This window comes from Sceloporus undulatus, chromosome 8, assembly GCF_019175285.1.
Source record: "Sceloporus undulatus isolate JIND9_A2432 ecotype Alabama chromosome 8, SceUnd_v1.1, whole genome shotgun sequence".
Lineage (NCBI taxonomy): Eukaryota > Metazoa > Chordata > Lepidosauria > Squamata > Phrynosomatidae > Sceloporus > Sceloporus undulatus.
In genome coordinates, this window is record NC_056529.1 from 32,660,395 (window position 1) to 32,680,964 (window position 20,570).

General features: G+C 43.5%; 1 protein-coding gene across 5 annotated transcripts in view; it reads left to right on the forward strand.

The window, feature by feature from the left end:
- RAB11FIP3 (RAB11 family interacting protein 3) overlaps nt 1-20,570 on the forward strand; it is an 86,899-nt gene that overhangs the window by 35,381 nt on the left and 30,948 nt on the right. For all 5 annotated transcript variants that reach the window (XM_042437494.1, XM_042437495.1, XM_042437493.1 and 2 more), the window contains exons 4-5: nt 3,660-3,757; nt 18,867-19,054. In XM_042437494.1, the coding sequence (XP_042293428.1) occupies nt 3,660-3,757; nt 18,867-19,054 (286 nt within the window). The remainder of the gene's footprint in view (nt 1-3,659; nt 3,758-18,866; nt 19,055-20,570) is intronic.

Consider the following 20,570-nt stretch of genomic DNA (forward strand, 5'->3'; position numbering starts at 1 on the left):
AGAAGTTGAGTTGCTCTTATACTGTTGAGTTCAGCAAAATGAAGGAGTTGTGTGCATCTAGGAAACAGCTCTCTCTGCCTAAAGCTTAACCACAATATTTTGGTATTACCAAATACCCTTTGGAATACCGATTCCTAGCGCTTAATACCAATCAACACAGAGAGGACAGTCAGCCCTTCAAATCCGTGGATTTTGCATCCACAGATTCAACCATTCATGTCTAAACATGAAAGTCACTTATATTTCGTATATACTTTATATTATAGCCTGAAGGTAATTTTATGCGCAATATTTTTTAATATTGGTTAATGGTTAAATGCCAGTCCTGCAGCCACAAGGTTGTGAGTTCGATCCCAGGTCTCCAAGGTTGACTCAGCCTTATATCCTTGGGGGCAATTGGCTTATGCATTGTAAACCGCTTAGAGAGTGCTGAGACCACTATTAAGTGGTATAGAAATATAATGAAATGAAGTGAAATAATTTATTATGGTACATGGCCAGCAGAGAAATATAAATGCTATTCAATCTGAGAACAAGTGTGATTGATCTGAGATCACCCAGTGAATTCTGCACCTTAGCAGGGATTTGATCCTGGATCCTTCTTTCCCTACCGATGCTCCAATTCTACCTCTGATTTCTAATGACAAGGACAATGAGGTCTGTGTCAGCCATATGCATGACCGTGCATATGCTTCTAACATCAGAATCGGAGAACTCTATAGGTTTGTGTCTCTAATGAGGAAGAAGGCTTTTAGGGGAGGGCACATGGTGCTCATTTGGACAGGAATCCAGAAGCTTAACATCACCTATTGTGTTGGAGGGATGAGCCGGCAAGGGCTCCATGGCAACTTGGAGTGTACACAATGCGCCATATGCGTTTGGGGGTGGGGAGGGGGAAGAGCTGCGCTGCGAGAGAAATGTGATAATGAGTCGAGGAGATAACTCGACCCATGTTAAGCTTGTCTGTTCTGTACCATTAATGTGTGGGCTTGGCGTGCGGCCAGGATCCCTGCTGTCTCCGAGTTGCAGCTTCCCAAGAACGCCTTGTGGATGATTGGCAGTGGGTAAGCTTGGAGGAAGGCAGGCGGACTTTTGAGGCACGGAAATTTGGGATACTAGTCATCAAAAATGAAGGATATTGGCTTCAGTAGTGTGAAAGGTCCATAGAAGCCTCCATCTCTGAACATGAACACAGATGTCTGGGAGAAGGTGTCCAGAAATTTATTGTCCCAAGTTCTTGGTTGATTTGTATCACCAAGTGGATTTTTCTACCAATTTAATATCATAGCTTCCCCCGCAGAACTTTAGGAAATGTTGTTTCGGAGTGCCTCAGGGATCCATTCTGCGAGGCATTCCTAGCAACCTGCTGTGTTTCTCCTCCGCACCTAGCCAAGATAGCTATCTTGAGTTGCCTGGGAGGAATAGATGATATGTAAACTAGTTTAGATCTTGTGTAAATATGCCCAAAGGAGCAGTTCCTTTGTCTTTAAAAAGGTTACTTTCCAAATTGGATTGCAATCAGCCTGGCTTCTTCTGAAGGGACTTGGAAATGTAAGGTAAACAGAGTGTTAGTAGCTCCATTTGTTGCATGTGGCGAGCAGCTTCAGGTAGTAATGAAATGGAGAATGGACATGGCCTTTCAGTTGTTGTTGGACTGCAACTCTCATCAGCCATGACCATTAGCTTTGCTGGGCATTGTTGGAAGTTTACGGTGTTTTCGAAACAATGATCTTGAGAGGGCATATATGCCTTTTGGGATGCCCGATGGAGGAAGTGTAACCTGCGGGCCACAATAGATCCCCTATTATGTTGTTATGTCCCATCCTTTTCCTGTGCCATATTCAAGGCCGCTTAAAAGTTAAAACAGTACAGGTTGATGTCTCCCTTATCTGGAAATCTGAATCTGAATATTCCGGGTGCAAAATGTCCACTGTGATAGGGACATCTTTGTTTTTGATGTTCAGCATATGCAAACTTTGTGCCATGCACAAAATTATTTTAAAATGTTGTATATAAATTACTTTCAAGGTATATGTACAAGGTGTATAAAAAACATTTGAAATGGGATGGTTACACTTCCCTATTCTCTTATGTTTTGCATGGTTGGCAAGGCTTGATGGAGGGATTCTGAGTTGACTTGAAAGAGTAACTTTTCCAAGGAAACCTTGGAAGAGAAATAGGGAAGTGTAATCCATCCCATTTCAAATGGCCGTGCTAGTAATGGAAGCCTGCGTCTCACCATTTTGGAACCGTCCACATTTACAAAGCCCCTAAAGAGAAGTTATTGCAACGCAGTATGCAGAATCAGCAGCCCTAAAAACGCCGGGGAGAAAACGGCTGTTTTGTGATACAGGGGCCAGCCTGCAAGACCTCCTTCCTGCAACTGTGCCGAAGAGAAGAGCTACTCTAAGCTCGTTTTTCAACATGACTTATGGTATCGCCCTTTGCAGTCAGGCATCCCGATTAAGAGATCTAATTTGTCAGGATGCCATGTGTTAGACTTCACCCACAGAAGACTGATTCTGATAGACTAGGCTTCCCTTTTGCAGGGCAGAGCAATGCAAGACTGTAACCTTGGGATGTGAGATTTGTATTTTTACAACAACCTTTCCCCATGAGTATTGCTTTTGTGGAGGAAAACTTTTGGGTGAACAGATTTATAATCTTGGGGTAGGAAAGATCTGGTCTAGGCAGAGTTAAAATGAATTTGATCAGTGAGATAGTAAGTGGGGGGTGGAGATGATTCTCAAAGAATATGTATGTGTAGTGTTTTATGGGGTTTTCGGGCTACGTGCCCATGTTCTAGAAGAGTTTTTTCCTGACATTTCGCCAGCATCTGTGGCTGGCATCTTCAGAGAAATATATATGTATATGTGTTGTGTGCCCTCAAGTCATTTCTGATTTATGGTGACCCTATCTTGAATTTTTTTTTGGCAAGGTTTGTACAGATGAGGTTTGCCATGGCCATTCTCTGAGGCTGAGACAGTGTGACTTGTTCAAAGTCACCCAATGGGTTTCATGGCTGAGCTGGGAATCGAACCCTCATCTCCAGAGCCATAGTCCAACATTCAAACAACTATGCTACACTGGCTCCATGTAAATGATATCCTATATTCTCCCTTGAATTTCTGCAATATCTCCGGTTTCTGGTGGGAAGGGAGTAGACTGAAGTTGTGCAACAGTGGCCCTTCAGTTGTTGTTGGCCAGCAACTCCCATCATCATTTGCCAGCTTAGCTAACAGTGATGAATTATGCGAGTTGCAACCTAATAATTTTTTGTTGAGAACCAAAGTAGTGTAGTGGTTTGAGCATTGGAATACGACTCTGAAGAACAGGGTCCCAATCCCTGCTCAGCCATGGAAACCCACTGGGCGACTTTGGGGCAAGTGGGATCCAAGCTCTGAAAAGAATTGATTAATGTTTCCAAGCTCTGGGCCTTCCTCAGTCTGGTCTCATCCTTTTGCATTGGACTAGAATTCACATTGTATCTGTCCTTGGTTGACCTAGCTGGAGGACCACTCAAAGACATCTCATTGGGGAAGGCAGCTTTTCTCTCTTTCTCATGGCAATTCCCATGCTGCTCACTGTGTCCATGAAGTACCAAGTCAACCCTACCAATGGTTTAATACATCATATGTGTTTGTCTTCCTTTTTTGCAGCGGATCCAGACAATCAGCTTTGTGCTATGGGATATGATGCCCAAGATGAGGCACCATCGACTTGTCCCGATGAGTTTGATGACTTTGTTGCATTTGAGGTAAGGGTGACCATGCACATAGGAATCCTTTTATTTGCCTTTGGTGAACAAGGCAGGAGGGCCATATTTCATCCTGGACCAGCCCCAGGAGAGTAGATGATGGCAGAGGGCATGCCCCTCTCTCAGAAGGCCCTTCTCCATGTTAGCTCAGCGATTCCCAAACGTTGCTCCTCTAGGTGGTTTGGACTTCCAAATAGCCAGGAATTCTGGGAGCTGAAGTCCAAAACACTAGAAGGACCCAAACTTTTGGAATCACTGTGTTAGCTACTTCCAACTCACTGGCCAGCTCATGGGCTGGATGTTCTCCATTTTTGTGTAGACTTGGATCTTAGAAGAGGGATAATGGCCCAGAACTCTTCCTGCAGAGTTCTTTGCTCCATATGGTGCAGTTGTCTTCTCCTGGCATGTGCATTCTCTATTTTTCATTGAAAAATGCACTTTATGTACAATGAAGAGTGGCATATGGAGGATTTTTGGTTCCAGCAGGGGCGCCCTGTTGACTTTTTTCTTCCCAGTAAAGCAGTAGGTCAGTTCAATGAGTTGTGGTGGTTATGTCCTCTCTGTTCTCCTTTTTGCTGGTTTGCCTTTTAAAAAATAATAAATAAAGTTTTTATTTATATATCGCTTTTCTAAAAATCAAAGCGGTTTACAGCATATACATAAACAACAATAAAACCATAATAAAACCACAATTAAAACCACATTAAAACCCCATCTCATGCCAGCCCAACAATGCTGACGAGGGAGGGGAGCACATTGGGAGTCGGAGGTCAAGAGTCAGGGGTATGCCTGCTCGAAAAGGTGTGTTTTTAACCCCTTCTTAAATAGGTCCAGTGAGGTGGCCGAGCGGAGCTCATTGGGAAGCGAGTTCCAGAGGTTGGGGGCCGAGATGGAAAAGGCCCTTCTGGTGGTCGTAGCTAATCTGACCTCCGGAACTCTTAGCAATTGCTTCCTGGTTGATCTGAGTGTGCGGGGCGGATTGTACGGAGAGAGGCGGTCCTCCAAGTACCCTGGGCCCAAGCCATTTAGGGCTTTATAGGTAATAACCAACACCTTGTATTGCGCCCGGAAGCGAATAGGCAGCCAGTGAAGGTCCTTAAGGACTGGTGTTATGTGGCTGGTCCTAGGTGTATTAGTGACCAGTCTTGCCGCCATATTCTGCACCAATTGCAGCTTCTGGGTATGGTACAAGGGTTGCCCCATGTAGAGCGCATTGCAGAAATCCAATCGAGAGGTTACCAGAGCGTGTACTACCGTTTCAAGGTCTCTCCGGCCCAGGTAGGGATGCAGCTGGCGTATCAGCCTAAGCTGATAACAGGTGCTCCTGACCGTCGCGTCCACCTGAGAAGTAAGGTGGAGCGACGAGTCAAGGAGCACCCCCAGACTGCGTACTGAGTCCTTCACGGGAAGCGTGATCCCGTTTAGGACAGGTGGAATCACCGCCATCCCTGGGCCAGGGGAACCTATCACGAGCACTTCCATTTTCTCTGGATTCAAACTGAGTCTGTTTTCCCTCATCCAGCCTCTCTGCTTTTATGGCAAACAGTGGTTTGCCACTTTTTATCCAGTTTTCCTGTGAAACTGGAAGAGTGAATAGTCTCTCTGGCTTTGCTTCGCGAATGAAGATTCAGGAAGGACTCATCCCGCGCTTTGTACAAGCGCGTTGGTGACTAAAAAGGCCAATCTGGGACAAACAGTACATGGATAGTACATGGTGCCAAATTATGACTATGGTGTTGCGTCCACATCTTGAGGCCTCTTTAAATGCCAGGATGAACATGAGTTTAATGCACCTCTGCTCTGACTTCACTCCGCCTTTTGCATAAGCAGCAAAACAAGCCAGGAAGCTGCAGTTAATCATAGCTTGATTGTGATGATCAGTGGTTTCCAAACAAGCTATGATTTGGGAGCCATGGTTTAAATTCTACTTCTAGATCCTGCTTTTTGTTGCTGCTTCAAGAGAAGTGAGAAGCAGCTGCATGGAAAACCCTAGAGGTTACGAATGCCTTGTCCTATTAAGCTAGATTTTGATCATAGAAACATGGCCAATACATTTGAGCTTTGCTTTCTAAACATACTGTGGTTGTGTTGTAGAGCGGCGTGAACATTCAAAAAGCAAACAGGTCTCTAGGAAATGCTGAACCAGCAAAGAATAGAACCAAAATGTGAAGCATGAACTGGATGCACCCACAGAATGTGTTTCGCAGGAATAACAATAGATTGGAATGCATCTGACTAGATTTCTTTTCAAAACGGTATTCTTAGTCTGCGAGAGCTTTTTTGGCAGGCTTGCAGAATGGCAGTGCCATGCGCCGTCGTTCTGTGGACGCTCTTATTCCCACCTTCCTCTGTTGCTGCTACATTAAATTTCTTAAGAATGCTTGGTTTCACAAAGAGCCATCCATCTGTGCTGGACTGGATGGAGACCAAAATATTGCTCCATTACTCAAAATCAGTTCTCTCGATCCATTTCACTTTTGTTTGATAGATGGGCAAGGACTGGTTGCCTTGATTTCTTGGTGAGCATTTTGCTCAGGTTTTGGTTTTTTGCTACAAGTCTTGTTTTGGTCTGAAGGGTGGGCAATACAGGGCATCAGATGGGGGAAGTAGACGTGTGTGCAAACAATCTGGTGACCTGCCTTTTAAGTGTGGCTTCCAAATAGTAAACAGATGTTCAACATTGCCTTTGGAATACAGGGTTTGTATAAGTACAAACAAGTACACACCAGTTTTCCATATACCTAAACACACACATAACACACCTAATTACCTAACTATGGCCCCATACAGACAGGCAAAAATAAAGCTGCTTCAGGTCACTTTGGAAGTATGCTGTTGAAATGATACATGCATCCTAAGAGTCTGGAAGATGCACCAAAGCCATGCTCCATTCTTAAGGATTGGAACATGGCTTTGGAGTGGCTTCTGGACTCTTAGGATGCATGCATCATTTAAACAGCATACCTCCAAAGTGACCCGAAGCAGCTTTATTTTGGCCTGTTTGTACAGGCACATGGATCTCCTCTTTACTCTCTCATCCATCCAGCCTTTAGGATTAGCACAAACAGTTATGCCTGCCAGAATTTCTTTGGCATTCTTTTCCTTTGCATCATCCTTCACATCCTTTGTTGCATGCCCCTAAATTTTACCCTTGACTTACCCATGGGTCATTTCAAAATCCATAATTTTGTCCCCAAAACCTGCCCTCGACTTATACATGAGGTCGACTTATAGTCAAGTCTATATGGTAAGTAGTACTACCTAAAACCAAAAATCAAAAACACAAGAATTACAAAGCCCATGGCTTAGTTAGAGCCAGACCTACAACTGCTCAAAATAAACCACAGGCTGACCATTTTAGTAGTCACGAAAGAGCAGGAAAAAAAGAGATGTTTAAATTGCAATTCATGCATTTTATTCTCAAGGCTGGGAGGTCATATTGGTGGGATTTTCTGCCTCAGGTGCCAAGATATCTTGGCTGGTTTGCATAATTTGATATTATGCCTCGGGCAACATAAAGTCTTGGGCTAGGGCTGATGCTGGTGCAAGAAGAGGGCTGTTGCAAAGGTATACTTGGCCACTCTTGGATGCTTTCTTTTTTCTGAAGAACTGGGTCCTTCCTGCATTTCCTGTTGAACAATGCATCTATACATCAGGTTGTATAGAAGGTTGTGGGGTGTATGCGTCTGGGGCAGCTACGTTTTCCAATGGGGAGAAAAAAGGGACATGGCAGCATTATTATTATTTTATTATTATATTTAATTATATCCCACCCTTCATCCAGGGCTGGGACTCAGGGTGGCTTACAACATTAAAAAACACCATCCATCTTTAAGACTAACTGGTTTTTATTTTGGTGGAGATGAACCACGTCTTCAGGTGCACTAAAGCGTCATATTAAAGCCTCAGGATGTAAAGCATATTTACATAGTTGTGGGAGTGGGATGGAACCTAATAGGATCCAGAAAGCTGCAAACCATGTCCCTTGGCCTACATATTCAAAGGGTTGGGGATGGTGAAACAGATCTTTCAGATCTTTACAGGGGGCAGTTAGTGCTGACTTGCGAAAGCAATAAATCTTCTCACCAAAAGCCAGCTTCCCAAGGTTCAAAACTCTCTCTGAGTACATTCCTTTTGTGTTGATCTATATGCAGTGTGCCATGAAGCCATTGTCTTTGTTCATACCTCTGCTAATGGCTTGGAATTTGTGAATATAATTCAATTCAGCTGTTTCTGTTTACTTTTATGAGGCCGTGCCCTTTGGCTCTGGGTTTAAAAGCCTCCTGGAGATCTCCAGGTCCGCCTCATCCATCCTTTCCCTAAGAAGAATGAGCAGCCACTAAGCCCATCTGCCTTTGTTTTCTTCTAATGAAACCGGATCCTGTCTGATCTTGGAACCTAAGCAGGCTCAACCCTGGTTAGTACTTGATGAGAGACCGCCAACAAATACCACAGGGACGTAGCTAGGATTTTAGGAAGGGGGGGGGGGTCCAGACTAAGTGCCACCATTATAATGGGGCTTGAGTGCAGCGGCGCAGCAGCACACACCATTCATTTTTCTAATGGAAGGGGGGTCTGGACCCCAAGAACCCCTCCCCCTTGGCTACGTCCCTGAATACCAGGTGCTGCGAGCTATGTTTCAGAGGAAGGAACTGGCAAAAATGCCCCTGAGCATTGAAAACCTTCATGGGGTCCCCATAAGTCGACAAGCTTGCCTACACAAATGCCAACAAAATGTGCCATTTTCTGGTGAGACAACACCTACATGATGCCTACATGATTGCCATCAAGTTGGCTTCAACTTATGGCAACCCTATGAATGAGAGACCAGGGTTCGATTCCCCGCTTGGCCATAAAACCCATTGTGTGACCTTTGGCGAGTCACATGCGCTCAGCCTCAAGGGAAGGCAATGGCAAACCTCCTCTGAATAAATCTTGCCAAGAAAACCCCACAAAAGGTTTGCCTTAGGGTCATCATAAATCGGAAATGACTTGAAGGCGCACAGTGTACACTCATGGATGAGAGACCTTCAAGAGCATCAACAGTCTTGCTCTGCCAACTTAAGGCAGCCTTGGCTTCCTTGACTGAGTCCATCCACCGGTAATGCAGTCTTCCTCTTTTTCCCACTGCCTTCCACTTTGTTGAGCGTCATTTTAGAAAATGACCCAGTTTACTTGGCATTTAGAGCCCGATACTTCTGCTTCCTGTTAATCGCCATCCATTTTCTATTCCAGCTCCAGGCTGCTTAACATTATAGAGTGAGTCAGTCCTTAAGATGGTTTGAAGAAGGTCTCCTAAGAGTGCCATTCTTATATATTCTTCAATCTTTCATTGGATTTAAACCGCAATGTGGATCTGGCTGGGGGGATTTGGGGTTTGCAGTTCAAAAAGGTAATGTTGTTCCTGTTCTCCTCCCTTCTCTGATGCATGGCTTTCTCTTACATACGCTTAGCATGTGCAAAAATATACCATTGCCTTTCGATTCCAAAAATAATAATAAAGGTTTAATTGAGCTGTCAATGCTGCCCTCTGCTGACCAACGCATATGATATACATGAGCAATAAATATGGCATGTAAAAGATGCAACAGCAAACACATGCATATTTGGCTCTTCCATACCTGCCGAATCATCATCATCATCATCATCATCATCACTCCATGAAGATTTATTTGTATCCCACTCTTTTTCCAGACCTGGGACTCAGAGCGGCTTCACAATATTAAAAGAACAATACAATTACAGACAATGAGGTGCATTGAAAAGGAATCACATTATTACAGTGTTAAGATAGAGAGCTATTAAAAGAGTAAAATACATTTTAAAAAGGTAAAACTGTATAAAACACTTTAAAATGAAACAACATCCCAATCTGGTCCTTTACAAACATCCCGTAAAGAATGTTGCAGGTGGCAGTATTTGTTGCGGTGCGTCTTGCTTTTCAAAAAAGATCCAGCTGGCATTTTGCTCATCGCACAGGGTTTGGGGCTTTCCAAAGTATTGTGTTCCTATCTGAAAGATAAGGATTTTTATTCGGAAATTGTAGGTTTGCTCATCGCATGGGGTCTTCTGTTTTTCCATTGCCCTCCCATAACATCAGGACTCATACCAGCAATATCTTAGAAAGGCTCTCCCACTTTCCCCTTGTTTAAAAAATTAAATCTCAGGAATCTCAGTTGCAGTACCTTTGCCCTCTCCTATTTTTCTCTCTTGTCTCCCTACCTTTAAACAGCATACCTCCAAAGTGACCCAAAGCAGCTTTATTTTGGCCTGTCTGTTCAGTCCCTAACTATCACCTGATATATGATAGAGAGCTAGCATGGTTTGAGCATTGGAACTATTGTGCTAGGGTTGCTGTACTCATGTTTTGTTTCTAAGCATGCAGAAGTACAGAGCTGGTCACTTGGCTGTTCTTACCTGATCCGATAGGTTTGTGATTTACTAGCCATGTGGTATGTACTTAATGTGCCACGTTTGGGGTGGAAGCGGAAGTCAATGTTTTACAAAGTCAGACAATTGTTTTCTTAAACCAAGGCAGTTAAGTACTTGGAACAGGTCATATGGACGAAGTGGTTCTGAAAAGCAAAAAAAGCAAAGTCCAAGCTTTGTCAAGTTACCCGCTGTGCAGAGAAAGAAATTAATCATCATCATCATCATCATCATCATCATCATCATCAGAGAATGTAGACTGAAGTCTAGGAAAGCTCATGCTGCCAACTTCTTTCTTTCAGTGAGTCTCAAAGGTGCTACAAGGTCCCTTTACATACCTATTTTACAGACTCTTATTACCTTTGAATAACAACAACAACAACAACAACAACAACAACAATAATATGCATCTGAGAAAGTAGACTGAAGTCTACAAAAGTTCATGCTGTCAACTTCTTTCTTTCCATCAATCTCAAAGGTGCTACACAATCTCTCTACATACTGATTCTATAGACCAACACGGCTATATCTTTGAATTCTGTTATCCTTCAGAAAAGGAGACCTTCTTCCTTCAAGCTGGCCCTTTTTATGTACTTTTAACTCCGGTAGTGTTTTAATGTTATAATTCATTCACTTGTGTTCGAACATAACTTTTTTTACTCCCGTACCTTTTCTGATTTGGATCTTCCTGCAAGCTGCCTTTCCGTTCCGAGTCTATGAGAAAAGCAGGATATATAAGTCCCGTAAACGAATGACCTAGGAGGACGTTTGCTCTTTATCCTTTTCCTCTTTTGCATCCCAACCCAACCCAAACTTGCATTTTAATGCTGGGCATGGAGCCATCCTGGTGAAAGTGGCAGGGAAATAGGAGGTGGGGGAAACAGGGGGAGATTATAACTCTTGCACAGCTGAAATGGGGGGAGTTCAAGAACAAAAGGAACTCTGTTGAGAGACCTGAGGTTAGTTGGTTAAGCTATGCTTCCTGATCCTTATGTTCCTCCTCCCCTTCCCAGAAGAAGGCTGGGAGGTCATGGTTTGTTTTTTTTCTCTTTAACCGTGAGCGTATTCAGAGGTGGACTTTCCCTTCCAGAGCAAGAGCGGAGCCTTCAGGTAAAGCATTACCTCTTGGTTCAAAAAACAATAGCGGCACTATAAACAGGGTGGATGCAGTGAACCAAATTCCTATCCTGTCCTGAACATTTTTTGCACAGCTGGTGTGGTGGGTTTCCAGAGGGTTTTTGACCCAGGTTGGCTTGCAATGCTGCTGCTTTCCCTCTCTCACTTTTTTTGTTCCATGCTTGGAAATGGTAAGAATCAAGCTTTGGGGGGAATGGCGTCCTTGCACCCTGGTGTAATACGTGGCACCACGAGCTTTAAAGGGGTGTCAATGTTGCGGTTTTGTGTTCCCAGGTGTACAGAGCCAGGGACGGAGTAAGGCTTGGCTCTCCCAGCTGCATTCAAGGGAGGAACCGGTTCGGTGGGAAAGGTGCGCTTGGCTCCAGGCTGTTGGCATAAATCATTTGTTTCAATGGTTTGGGGATTGAATGCTCCGCAGGTCTGGTTTAGCTTATTAGTACCGTTGCTGGGTACGTGCGAAATATTCAGCAACTGACCAGGTTGAGAGCTGCTCTTAGTGGTAGTTTAGGTCTGGTTACTCTGGACGCATTCCAGTTTGAGATATTCTCATTATCCTTGGCACACCTGGAAAGTTGCTTTAACCTCTGGAATAAAGCAGAGATTTGGGCTGGGGGCAGTTGAATTATGATCCTGCGTGATGGAAATCTTGGATTTCAAGGAATAAAATTGGTTTATTCAACCGTTTGTTGTTAGCAGCCTTTAAGTTGTTCCGCACTTATGATGACTCTAAGACAAGCCTATTACAGGGTTTTCTTGGCAAGATTTGCTCAGAAGGGGTTTTGCCAATGCCATCCTCTGAGGCTGAGAGCATGCGACTTGCTTAAGTCACATTGGGTTTCCGTGGCCGAGCGGAGGTTCGAAACCTGGTCCACAGAGTCGTAGTCCAGTGTTCAAACCACCACACTACCCTGGCTTCTGTGACTATTAGCCAAAGAGAAAACATGTATCCTTAGACCTCCATTGGATGTGTGTGGTGACATGTTATACAACTATCTCTCAAAGGTTGCATCTGCAAAAGCTATCCAGTCTTTACTGCCAGGGCTCAATGCTATCAAATTCTGAGATTTGTAGTTTTGTGAGACATTTAACTTTTCTTTTTTGTCAAAGAGCTTTGGTGCCCCAACAAACTAAAGTCCCCAGGTTTCCAGAGCCCTGAGACATGGCAGTTAAGGCGGCGTCAAACTGGATTATTTCTGCAGTGCAGATGCAACCTAATGACATCTTGTTCAGTTTGACACTGCCTAAGGCTGCATCTGCACTGTAGAAATAATCCACTCTGACACTGCTTTAACTGCCATGGCTCAATGCTATGGGATCCTGGGATTTGTAGTTTGCTGTGATACCAGAGCTTATTGACGGAGAAGGAGAAATAGCTCACAAAACTACAAATGCCACTACTGGTGTCACTATCATTCAAAAAAGCAAATTGAATTCTTAAATGTTGATTTTGCCATCTGGAAGACGTACATTTTTACCTGTTTATAGTGGCTGTCCCCAACTTAAGGGCCTTCCAGATGTGATCTCTGTGTTTTGGTCTTGAGGATGGGTTGGAGCCTGGTGGCTGATATCTCTTATTTAGGTGTGGAGATAGTGTGATATTTGAATGACTGCTCTGGAGACCAGGGTTCGAATCCTGTCTCAGCCATGTAAACCCACTGGATGACTCTAGGCAACCCCCTTCTGCAGAAATTTGCCAAGATAAAAAATGACACGGAGGCACACAACAACGACAAATAATGTTGGTCAATCAGATAACCATTTGGGCTTAGTTTAGGCTCGAGACCAGAAATACTGCCCTTTAGCTATGATCTGTCCCCTTCTTCCTTTTATTTGCCCAGTTAGTAAGACTGGCGCAAAGAAATGTCTTGATGTCCCCATGTTTTTGGAAGTGGGGAACGTCACACGGATCCAGATGTTCTATTGACCCTTTTTCCCCTGTCTGCTTTCTGAACTGATATTGCCAGGAAAGAATGGAAAGAAGGATTGTTAATCTCTACTTCAAAACTGGGAAATATCTGTGTCACTGTCCTGGATGTTAATCTGGATGTGTGTATTTTTGTGATTTTGTTCTCTTTTTGGAATAAAGAAGAACAAGAGCAAAAGAAGTAAAGACATAGAAGAGGAACTAACAAATGGAGAGTATAGAGTCCTTTCATTTAGGATGTCAACCAGCAACATCCTCTTCCACAGGATACTTTCTACTGGGTTTTTCTGTTTTTAACCCATCAGGCCCTCATTATTTTAGGTTCAGTGAATATACATAATGGTCACTGGGCTTTTTTGACCCCCTCGTCCTCTGGATGTGTTTCATGTGTGTTTGTACTTCTGCAAATGTAGCGGTTCCCCAAGTCTGCCAATACCTCCCTCTTGTGCTTGGATGTAGCTGCTTTGGCTGCATAAGGGACCATGTTCAGAAAATGGGTTCACCGCTAGTATAGTTCTCTTTTAAACGGTGACATTTTAATCCTGGCTTAAATTAATTTTATGCTGTGTTTAATGTTATAATCATGTTTTTGTTTTTCTTTGGATTTACTCAGCCCTCTTGATTCAAAATAATTTTTGGTTGGTGTCCCGTGCCTTCAAGTTGACTCCAACCCATGCGTTTTCTTGGCAAGATGTCTTCAGGGGACGTCTGCCATTGCTATCCTTTGAGGCTGAGAGAGTGCAACTTGCCCAAGATCAGCCAGGGCAGGGTTCATGATTGAATGGGGATTCAAACCCGGGTCTTCTCGAGTCCTAGTCCAGATCTCAAACTACCACACAACACTGGCTCTCTTGAAATAATGACTCAAATACACAACAACAGCGGGAGAACTTATGGCTCTCTAGATCAGTGGCCTTTTGGATCTGAACCCCCAGAATCCCAGTGATTCGAAGTCCAAAATGTTTAGAAGACCAAAAGTTGAGGATCATGCTCTGAATAATGTTGGGCTCCAGCAGCATAGTTCCCAGTTAGCATGATCAATGGTAAATGCTGATGGGAGCTGGATATCTGGATATCTGTAGATTACCTAACTATGATATACAGTAGGAATGAGAATTGTGTAGCCATCCAGATCTTGTTAGACTGGGAACGAGTGCATCGCTCCTTGAAAATCCATACATTTGCCACGGTATTCTTAGCCAAGGAAAAGTGGACGCAGAAGCTTGCATACGGGTAAAAAAACTGAACTAAATAACACGATGGTTGGTCGATTGGGAAAATGTGTAAGAGGATTGTACGTTTTGGAAATAAAGGTCCACATACATCCCCGCACAGAAAGACATTTAAAAGATCTCACAGCTCAGTACAGAACTGAGCAAGCCTGAGAATGCTAGCAGGATTTCATGAACCATGGCAAAAATGAGTGGCAGATTTTCGCACCCATCACAGTGGCTCCAGGATAGGTTTGCTAGGTAGTCCAAGAGTAGCCCTTTGGCTTTATTTGTAAAGCAAGTTGTAAAAGCGTGGGCTGATCTATGTATTTTTAAACTGTGCTCCCCGTTCGTCTCATCCTTTATGGAGAGCAGACTGTCTTGTCACCAGCGTGTGTTGGTTGACCCTTCCAAAATCCCCCTGTTAACTCCCACTCCCCCCTTTTAAATCACGCATTTGTTTAGCATTGCAGGAAAGCTTGGATAAGGGATTTATCTGTGTTGAGGGAATGTGCTGAGGTCAGGCCTGTCGGTAATACAAAAACAAACTTCCTTTGCAAAGGAATCTGCAAAGAATTTTAAAGTACTGTCCTGGAAACCGGCTGCCTTTCCTGGGGCTATAAATGGAGACCAGTGCAAAGGTGGGACGAGGTGTTTTTGGCCGAACCGGGCAACCACTGATTTCTGGGGACTTAGCTTTTAGTAAATGGATATCTAGGTTAGGTTAGGAATGTGAGCCTGTCTCCGCAGAGTCTTGGCATGAGGTTTAATATTTAATTAGGGCAGTGAAACAGCTACCGAAAAACCAGCCTGGCATGGCTCTGTTGTGCTGCAACAGGAATGAGATTTGTTGTCATATGGTAGCATTTTTGACATGCACAGAGGCATGGTGGGGAGAAGCCATAGATCAATACTGGAGCATATAAAATACATGTTTAAAGTACAGTCTTGGCTGTTTTTGCAGGAAAGGTAACAGTACAGTATGAAATGTTTAACATTTTCTGTGCATCTTGCTCTGTGGAAACACCACTTTGACTCCACTTTCACAGTCATGACTCAGTGCTGTGGAATTCTGGGAAGGAACCCAGCTTATTTCTGCAGTGCGGATGAAGTCATTATTATGCTGGTAGTACAAGATGAGTCTTCCTTATTCAAAATGCTTGAGACCAGAAGTGTTTGGGCTCTTGGTATCCACTGGGATTTGGTTCCAGGGCCCCTCATAGATACCACAATCTGTGAATGCTCAAGTCCCATTATATACAGTGGCATAGTAAAATGGCATCCCATATATAAAATGGCAAAAACACACACATATATGCGCGTGCGCGCACGCACACACACACACACACACACTGAATATTTTCCTAGCTGTGGATGGTTGATTTCATGGATAAAGAGTCTGTGGATACATAGGGCTGACTGTACATAATGAGATATCTTGGAGGCGGGACCCTAGTCTTAACATGAAATTCATAGCTGCTACCCGTTTTGTATATACCATATTACACATAGCCTGAAGGTACTTTTGTGCATAATATTTTTAATGATTTTGTGCAGGAAACAAAAGTTGTGTCCATTGAGCCATCAGAAAGCAGAGGTGGCACTATCTCAGTCACCCATGTGGATAATTTTGGAGTTTGATTTTGGATTTTGGAATTCCAGTAGGAAATGTTGAACATTATTATTCCTTTTCAAGGAACTTTTATCCCCATTCCCATTTTATTCTTACAACAACAACCCTGTGGTTGAGTATGCAAGGGCAGGATTGCTTGTGGAGTTAGTTTTTGGTTGGGAAATATAATGAAAGGAAGGAAGGAAGGAAGGAAGGAAGGAAGGATGGATGGAGGTTCAAGAGAGGCTGTGAGCATCCTTTGTTGTTGTGTGCCTTCCGCATTATATATATCTTGCAAGGTTCTGCCCTTTTCTGTCTGGGGACCAAGCCACAATCGTTCATGTCTTGAAGACAGGACTGCTGAAGTGCTCTGGCTTCCAGTGAAAAATGTGTTGCCCAGAAAAATGCCAGTTGCAATCCATCAACTTTGGAGAGTAACATGATTCCCACCTTAAGATACAGAATGGATAATGATATATCAAAAGGCTTGTTCAGTTGGATGTTTCCAGTTACGAAACTCTCTCTATCGAGAGACTTATCAAAATGGAAGCGCACTAGGATGCTCTCAGTTTCAAAGTGATTTTCAAGGATGCCACTTTGATTTTTAAAGATGACGTTAATTATCTTTTAAAAAAAGAACTGGATGCTGAAAATCTTGGTGAGAAATACAGTTTGGAGTGATCCTCTTGTTATCAGTCATGTCTTAGATGGTGATTGTTTGGGCCATTCTGGAAAGTAGCCTCAAAGCCTATAAAATGTTCTTCCTAGTTCAGAGGTGCATGCCTTGGTAATCTTTCTTTACAAAGCAGAACTTTGTGATGTTTATGAAGTCAGCTCCTCTGACCTTGATAAGGGTGTGTATATTTTCTTTGTCCTCCAGGAGTTTACTTCTTGAATGTGTGCAGATTAATGTGCAAGATGTCCTTCAGGAGTCATTCGCCAGGTTTTTAAATTCGCTTTGGTGTAGAATGGCACCAATCCTTTTTCTCCCAGAGAAGATTGCCACGTGTCTCAGGAAGAAAATGTGTCCAAAATCCATTAGGTTTTGTAACATATGCAGATGACTGTAACACTTTTAGAAGGAGTTGGACACACAACGGCTATAGAAACATAAAATACAAAGGCTTCCCCCCCATGTAATTATAGTCATATCTCGGGCCTCATTCCCACTTACAAATAAATTGCTTTGCGATCCAAATCGATGGATCAGTTTGGCAGCGGAGCATGATTCCCACAACATTTGCCCCAATCACATTTTCCCCCCTGTAAAATAATCCACTTGTGGTTCACATTCATGAATGAATCGATTCAAAATGGACCCGCTCCAGCTGGTTGAAGGGCAAATTTAAATCAATTCCGATCCGCATCTGGTTCACACTTGCGCTGAATCGATGTATCCAAAAAGATGTGGAAAAAATCAGTGTCAAAAAGATGGGTCTAGCGTATGGTTAAATGGGTCTAGCGCATGGCCCCCCTCTCCGAATCGCTTCAGCGATTTGGTTCAAGTGGGAACCAGGGTTATTTGAACCGATTCAAACGAATCTGTGACCTGATTTAAAAGCTAGTGGGAATCAGACCTTGGTTTCTTCCTTCATGGAACTCAGCTTGGTATATGTGAGAGCTCCCAGGTTGTCTTCCATCTAAATAGTGACCCAACCCATCCCTACTTAACTTATGTGTCCTCATATCATGGCTGGGGACCTATCCAAATCCCAAGACATAAATCTTTGGAGAGCCATTGAAACAGGACAGTCTATGAACAGGGTGACACTAGAAAAACCCTATTCTGTCTGGGGTGAAATGAACATGCAAGGTGTACACTACCTTTCCATGCTCTTTCTCACCCACAAAAGTGATGTTTGCAGAGGAGGATCGTTTTTCTCCATATTTAATTATACAGGTGGTTCTGTATTTCAGAGTCATTGCTAGTAAAATCTCTTCCTCATGTGTTTATCTAGCTTAAAAGAGAAAAGTTGAATAGGTGTGTATATTTGGAAGGAAGGACGGACAACAGAGTACTTTTAGATTGCAGTTCCCATAATCCACCACTATTGTCTATACTGGCTAGGGCTGATAGGACTTGGAGACTAAAAATATCTGGAGGACCATAGTTGCTACCTGTGCTTCAAAACCAAAAAGTAATTTCCATCAGGACTAGCCTGGAAGAAGGAAGAGCCCTCCCTCCAATCCATCTGCCTTGGTCCAGGCCTCAGAGGGAGAGAAGAACCACTGGACCTCATCCCCTTTCCCTTCACCATTCCCTTCTCCTTTTGTGTCGTGTCTTTTAGATTGTAAGCCTGAAGGCAGGGAAATGTCTGATTAAAAATATTATTGTAAGCCGCCCTGAGAGCCATTAGGGCTGAAGGGCGGGATATAAATAGCTAAATAAATAAATAAATAAAATAATTGGCTTTTTAATCAATGTCCCTTTGGTCTTCCTAGTTACCTCTTAGTTCTAAAGAACTGTGTTTTGGCTGTAGCTATAGGTATGAGTGGAAAAGGATAGATGGAATGGATAATACTATACAAAAAAAGAAGTAACATGGCAGGATTGGCAATATGAGTTTTTCTATAACACACACACACCTTGTGGCAATGGATTTCCTCCAAGAAGATATCTCTTGACCTTTCCATTCTACTCTGTTGATTACCTCTTTGAGGCTGGGTTGGTCCTATACCTGTAGAAAACAAGCCAGCTCATGATTTAGCATTTTCTACTGTGATATCTCAAGAATAAAGCAAGCAGTATTGGGTTGCGGATCTTTAAATTGTTCTTTGTCTTCTTATATGCAACAGGCAAATGAGGTGACGGACAGTGCGTACATGGGCTCTGAGAGCACCTACAGCGAGTGTGAAACGTTCACAGATGAGGATACTAGCACACTGGTCCACCATGAGATGCACGATGAAATAGAAACAGACAGTGCCATTGATTCCACGGTGCACTCGGAGTTCACAGATCCCATTGAAGAACCCGAGAATGGGTAGGTATTTCTCACCTGCTGGTAAAAGTGTACAAAGGCAGAGAGAACTTAGGTCTGTCTATCTGTTTTAACTTTGGTAAGCCAGTGTGGCAAAGTTGTTTGAATGTTGGACTGCAACGCTGAAGACCAGGGTTCGAATCCCAGCTTGGCCGTGAAAACTACTGAGCGATCTTGGGGCAAGTCACACTCTCTCAGCCTTGGGAGAAGGCAATGGCAAACCCTCTTTGAACAAATATTGCCAAGAAAACCCCATGATATCTTCACCTTAGGATCATTGTGAGTCAGAAATGACTTGAAGGCACACAACAACAACAAAGTCACCTTACGTCCCAAGGCTGAGAAGAGCTGGGGTATAAATAGACAAATAGGTTTGTTGGTAGGGCAGCCCTAAAAATGCACAAAACAAAGGCAGGGGAATGGACAAGTAGATTTTGGCAGCAATGGCCCGCTTCACAGCAATGGCCCTCTTCATCAGTGAAGCAGCTAATGTTTATGCATTCATCTTGGAAAGCATGATTGGTACTGAGCACTCACTTGAGGTTAAGCAATGCTCCTCTTCCACTCCATATCCAAAATGCTTTGTTTCCTTGGGTCCTTTCATATTCCATAATTGTAGTGCTATGATTCCACTTTAACTGCCAGGCAGCATCCAACGACATATTGGGATTTGTAGTGTAGGGAGAGAGATTTTGATGTTTCAGCAAGTGAACTCTTTGTTGTTGCTAACTGCCTTCAAGTCATCTCCAGTTCATAATAACCCCATGGATGAGACATCTCCAAGACCCTTTATCCTTCATTGCTCTGCTTAGGTCCTGCAAATTCATTCCTGTGACCTCTCTAACTAAGTCTATCCATCTGATGTAGGGTCTTCCTCTCTTTCTTCTGCCTTCTGCCTTTCCTAGGGCTGTTGCCATTTTTAAAGAGCCATGCTTTCTCATGATGTGGCCAAAGTACGGCAGCCTCAATTTGATCATCTTGGCCTCTAGTGCCTGCCTAAACTTACAAAGCTCAGATTTACATAAGATGCTGCCATTGCAGTTGAAGTGGAATCATAGTGCTAAAATCGTGTGGCATGAAGGGGTCCCTACACAACATCTGAAGGGGAAAACCTTTTTTTCCCCAGGCCAAGACGCTGCTTGCAAAGCAGGCAGGAAAGAGTGTTATGTTGTCAAAGGCCCTGCAGATTAAGGCAGGTGGGGGCAGAGGATGGGATTAGCCTCCTGCTGCTTCCTTTGCTGAAAAGAGCTGGGCTTGGGCTTGGCGGTTGCTAACCCTCAGTCCATAATCGGCTTCCGAGCGGCAAGGCCACCAAAGGCCCCTTTTTCTTGGAGAGAATTAAGAAGCATGCCAGCCTGGGTCTGTTCTGCTCAACCTCCTCCTGGGAGTATGGCTCAGTGCCTGGGACTCTCCTGCCTGTAGGTACAAAGATCTTCCTTTGGGGAGTCTCTATCTATCTATCTATCTATCTATCTATCTATCTATCTATCTATCTATCTATCTATCTATCTATCTATCT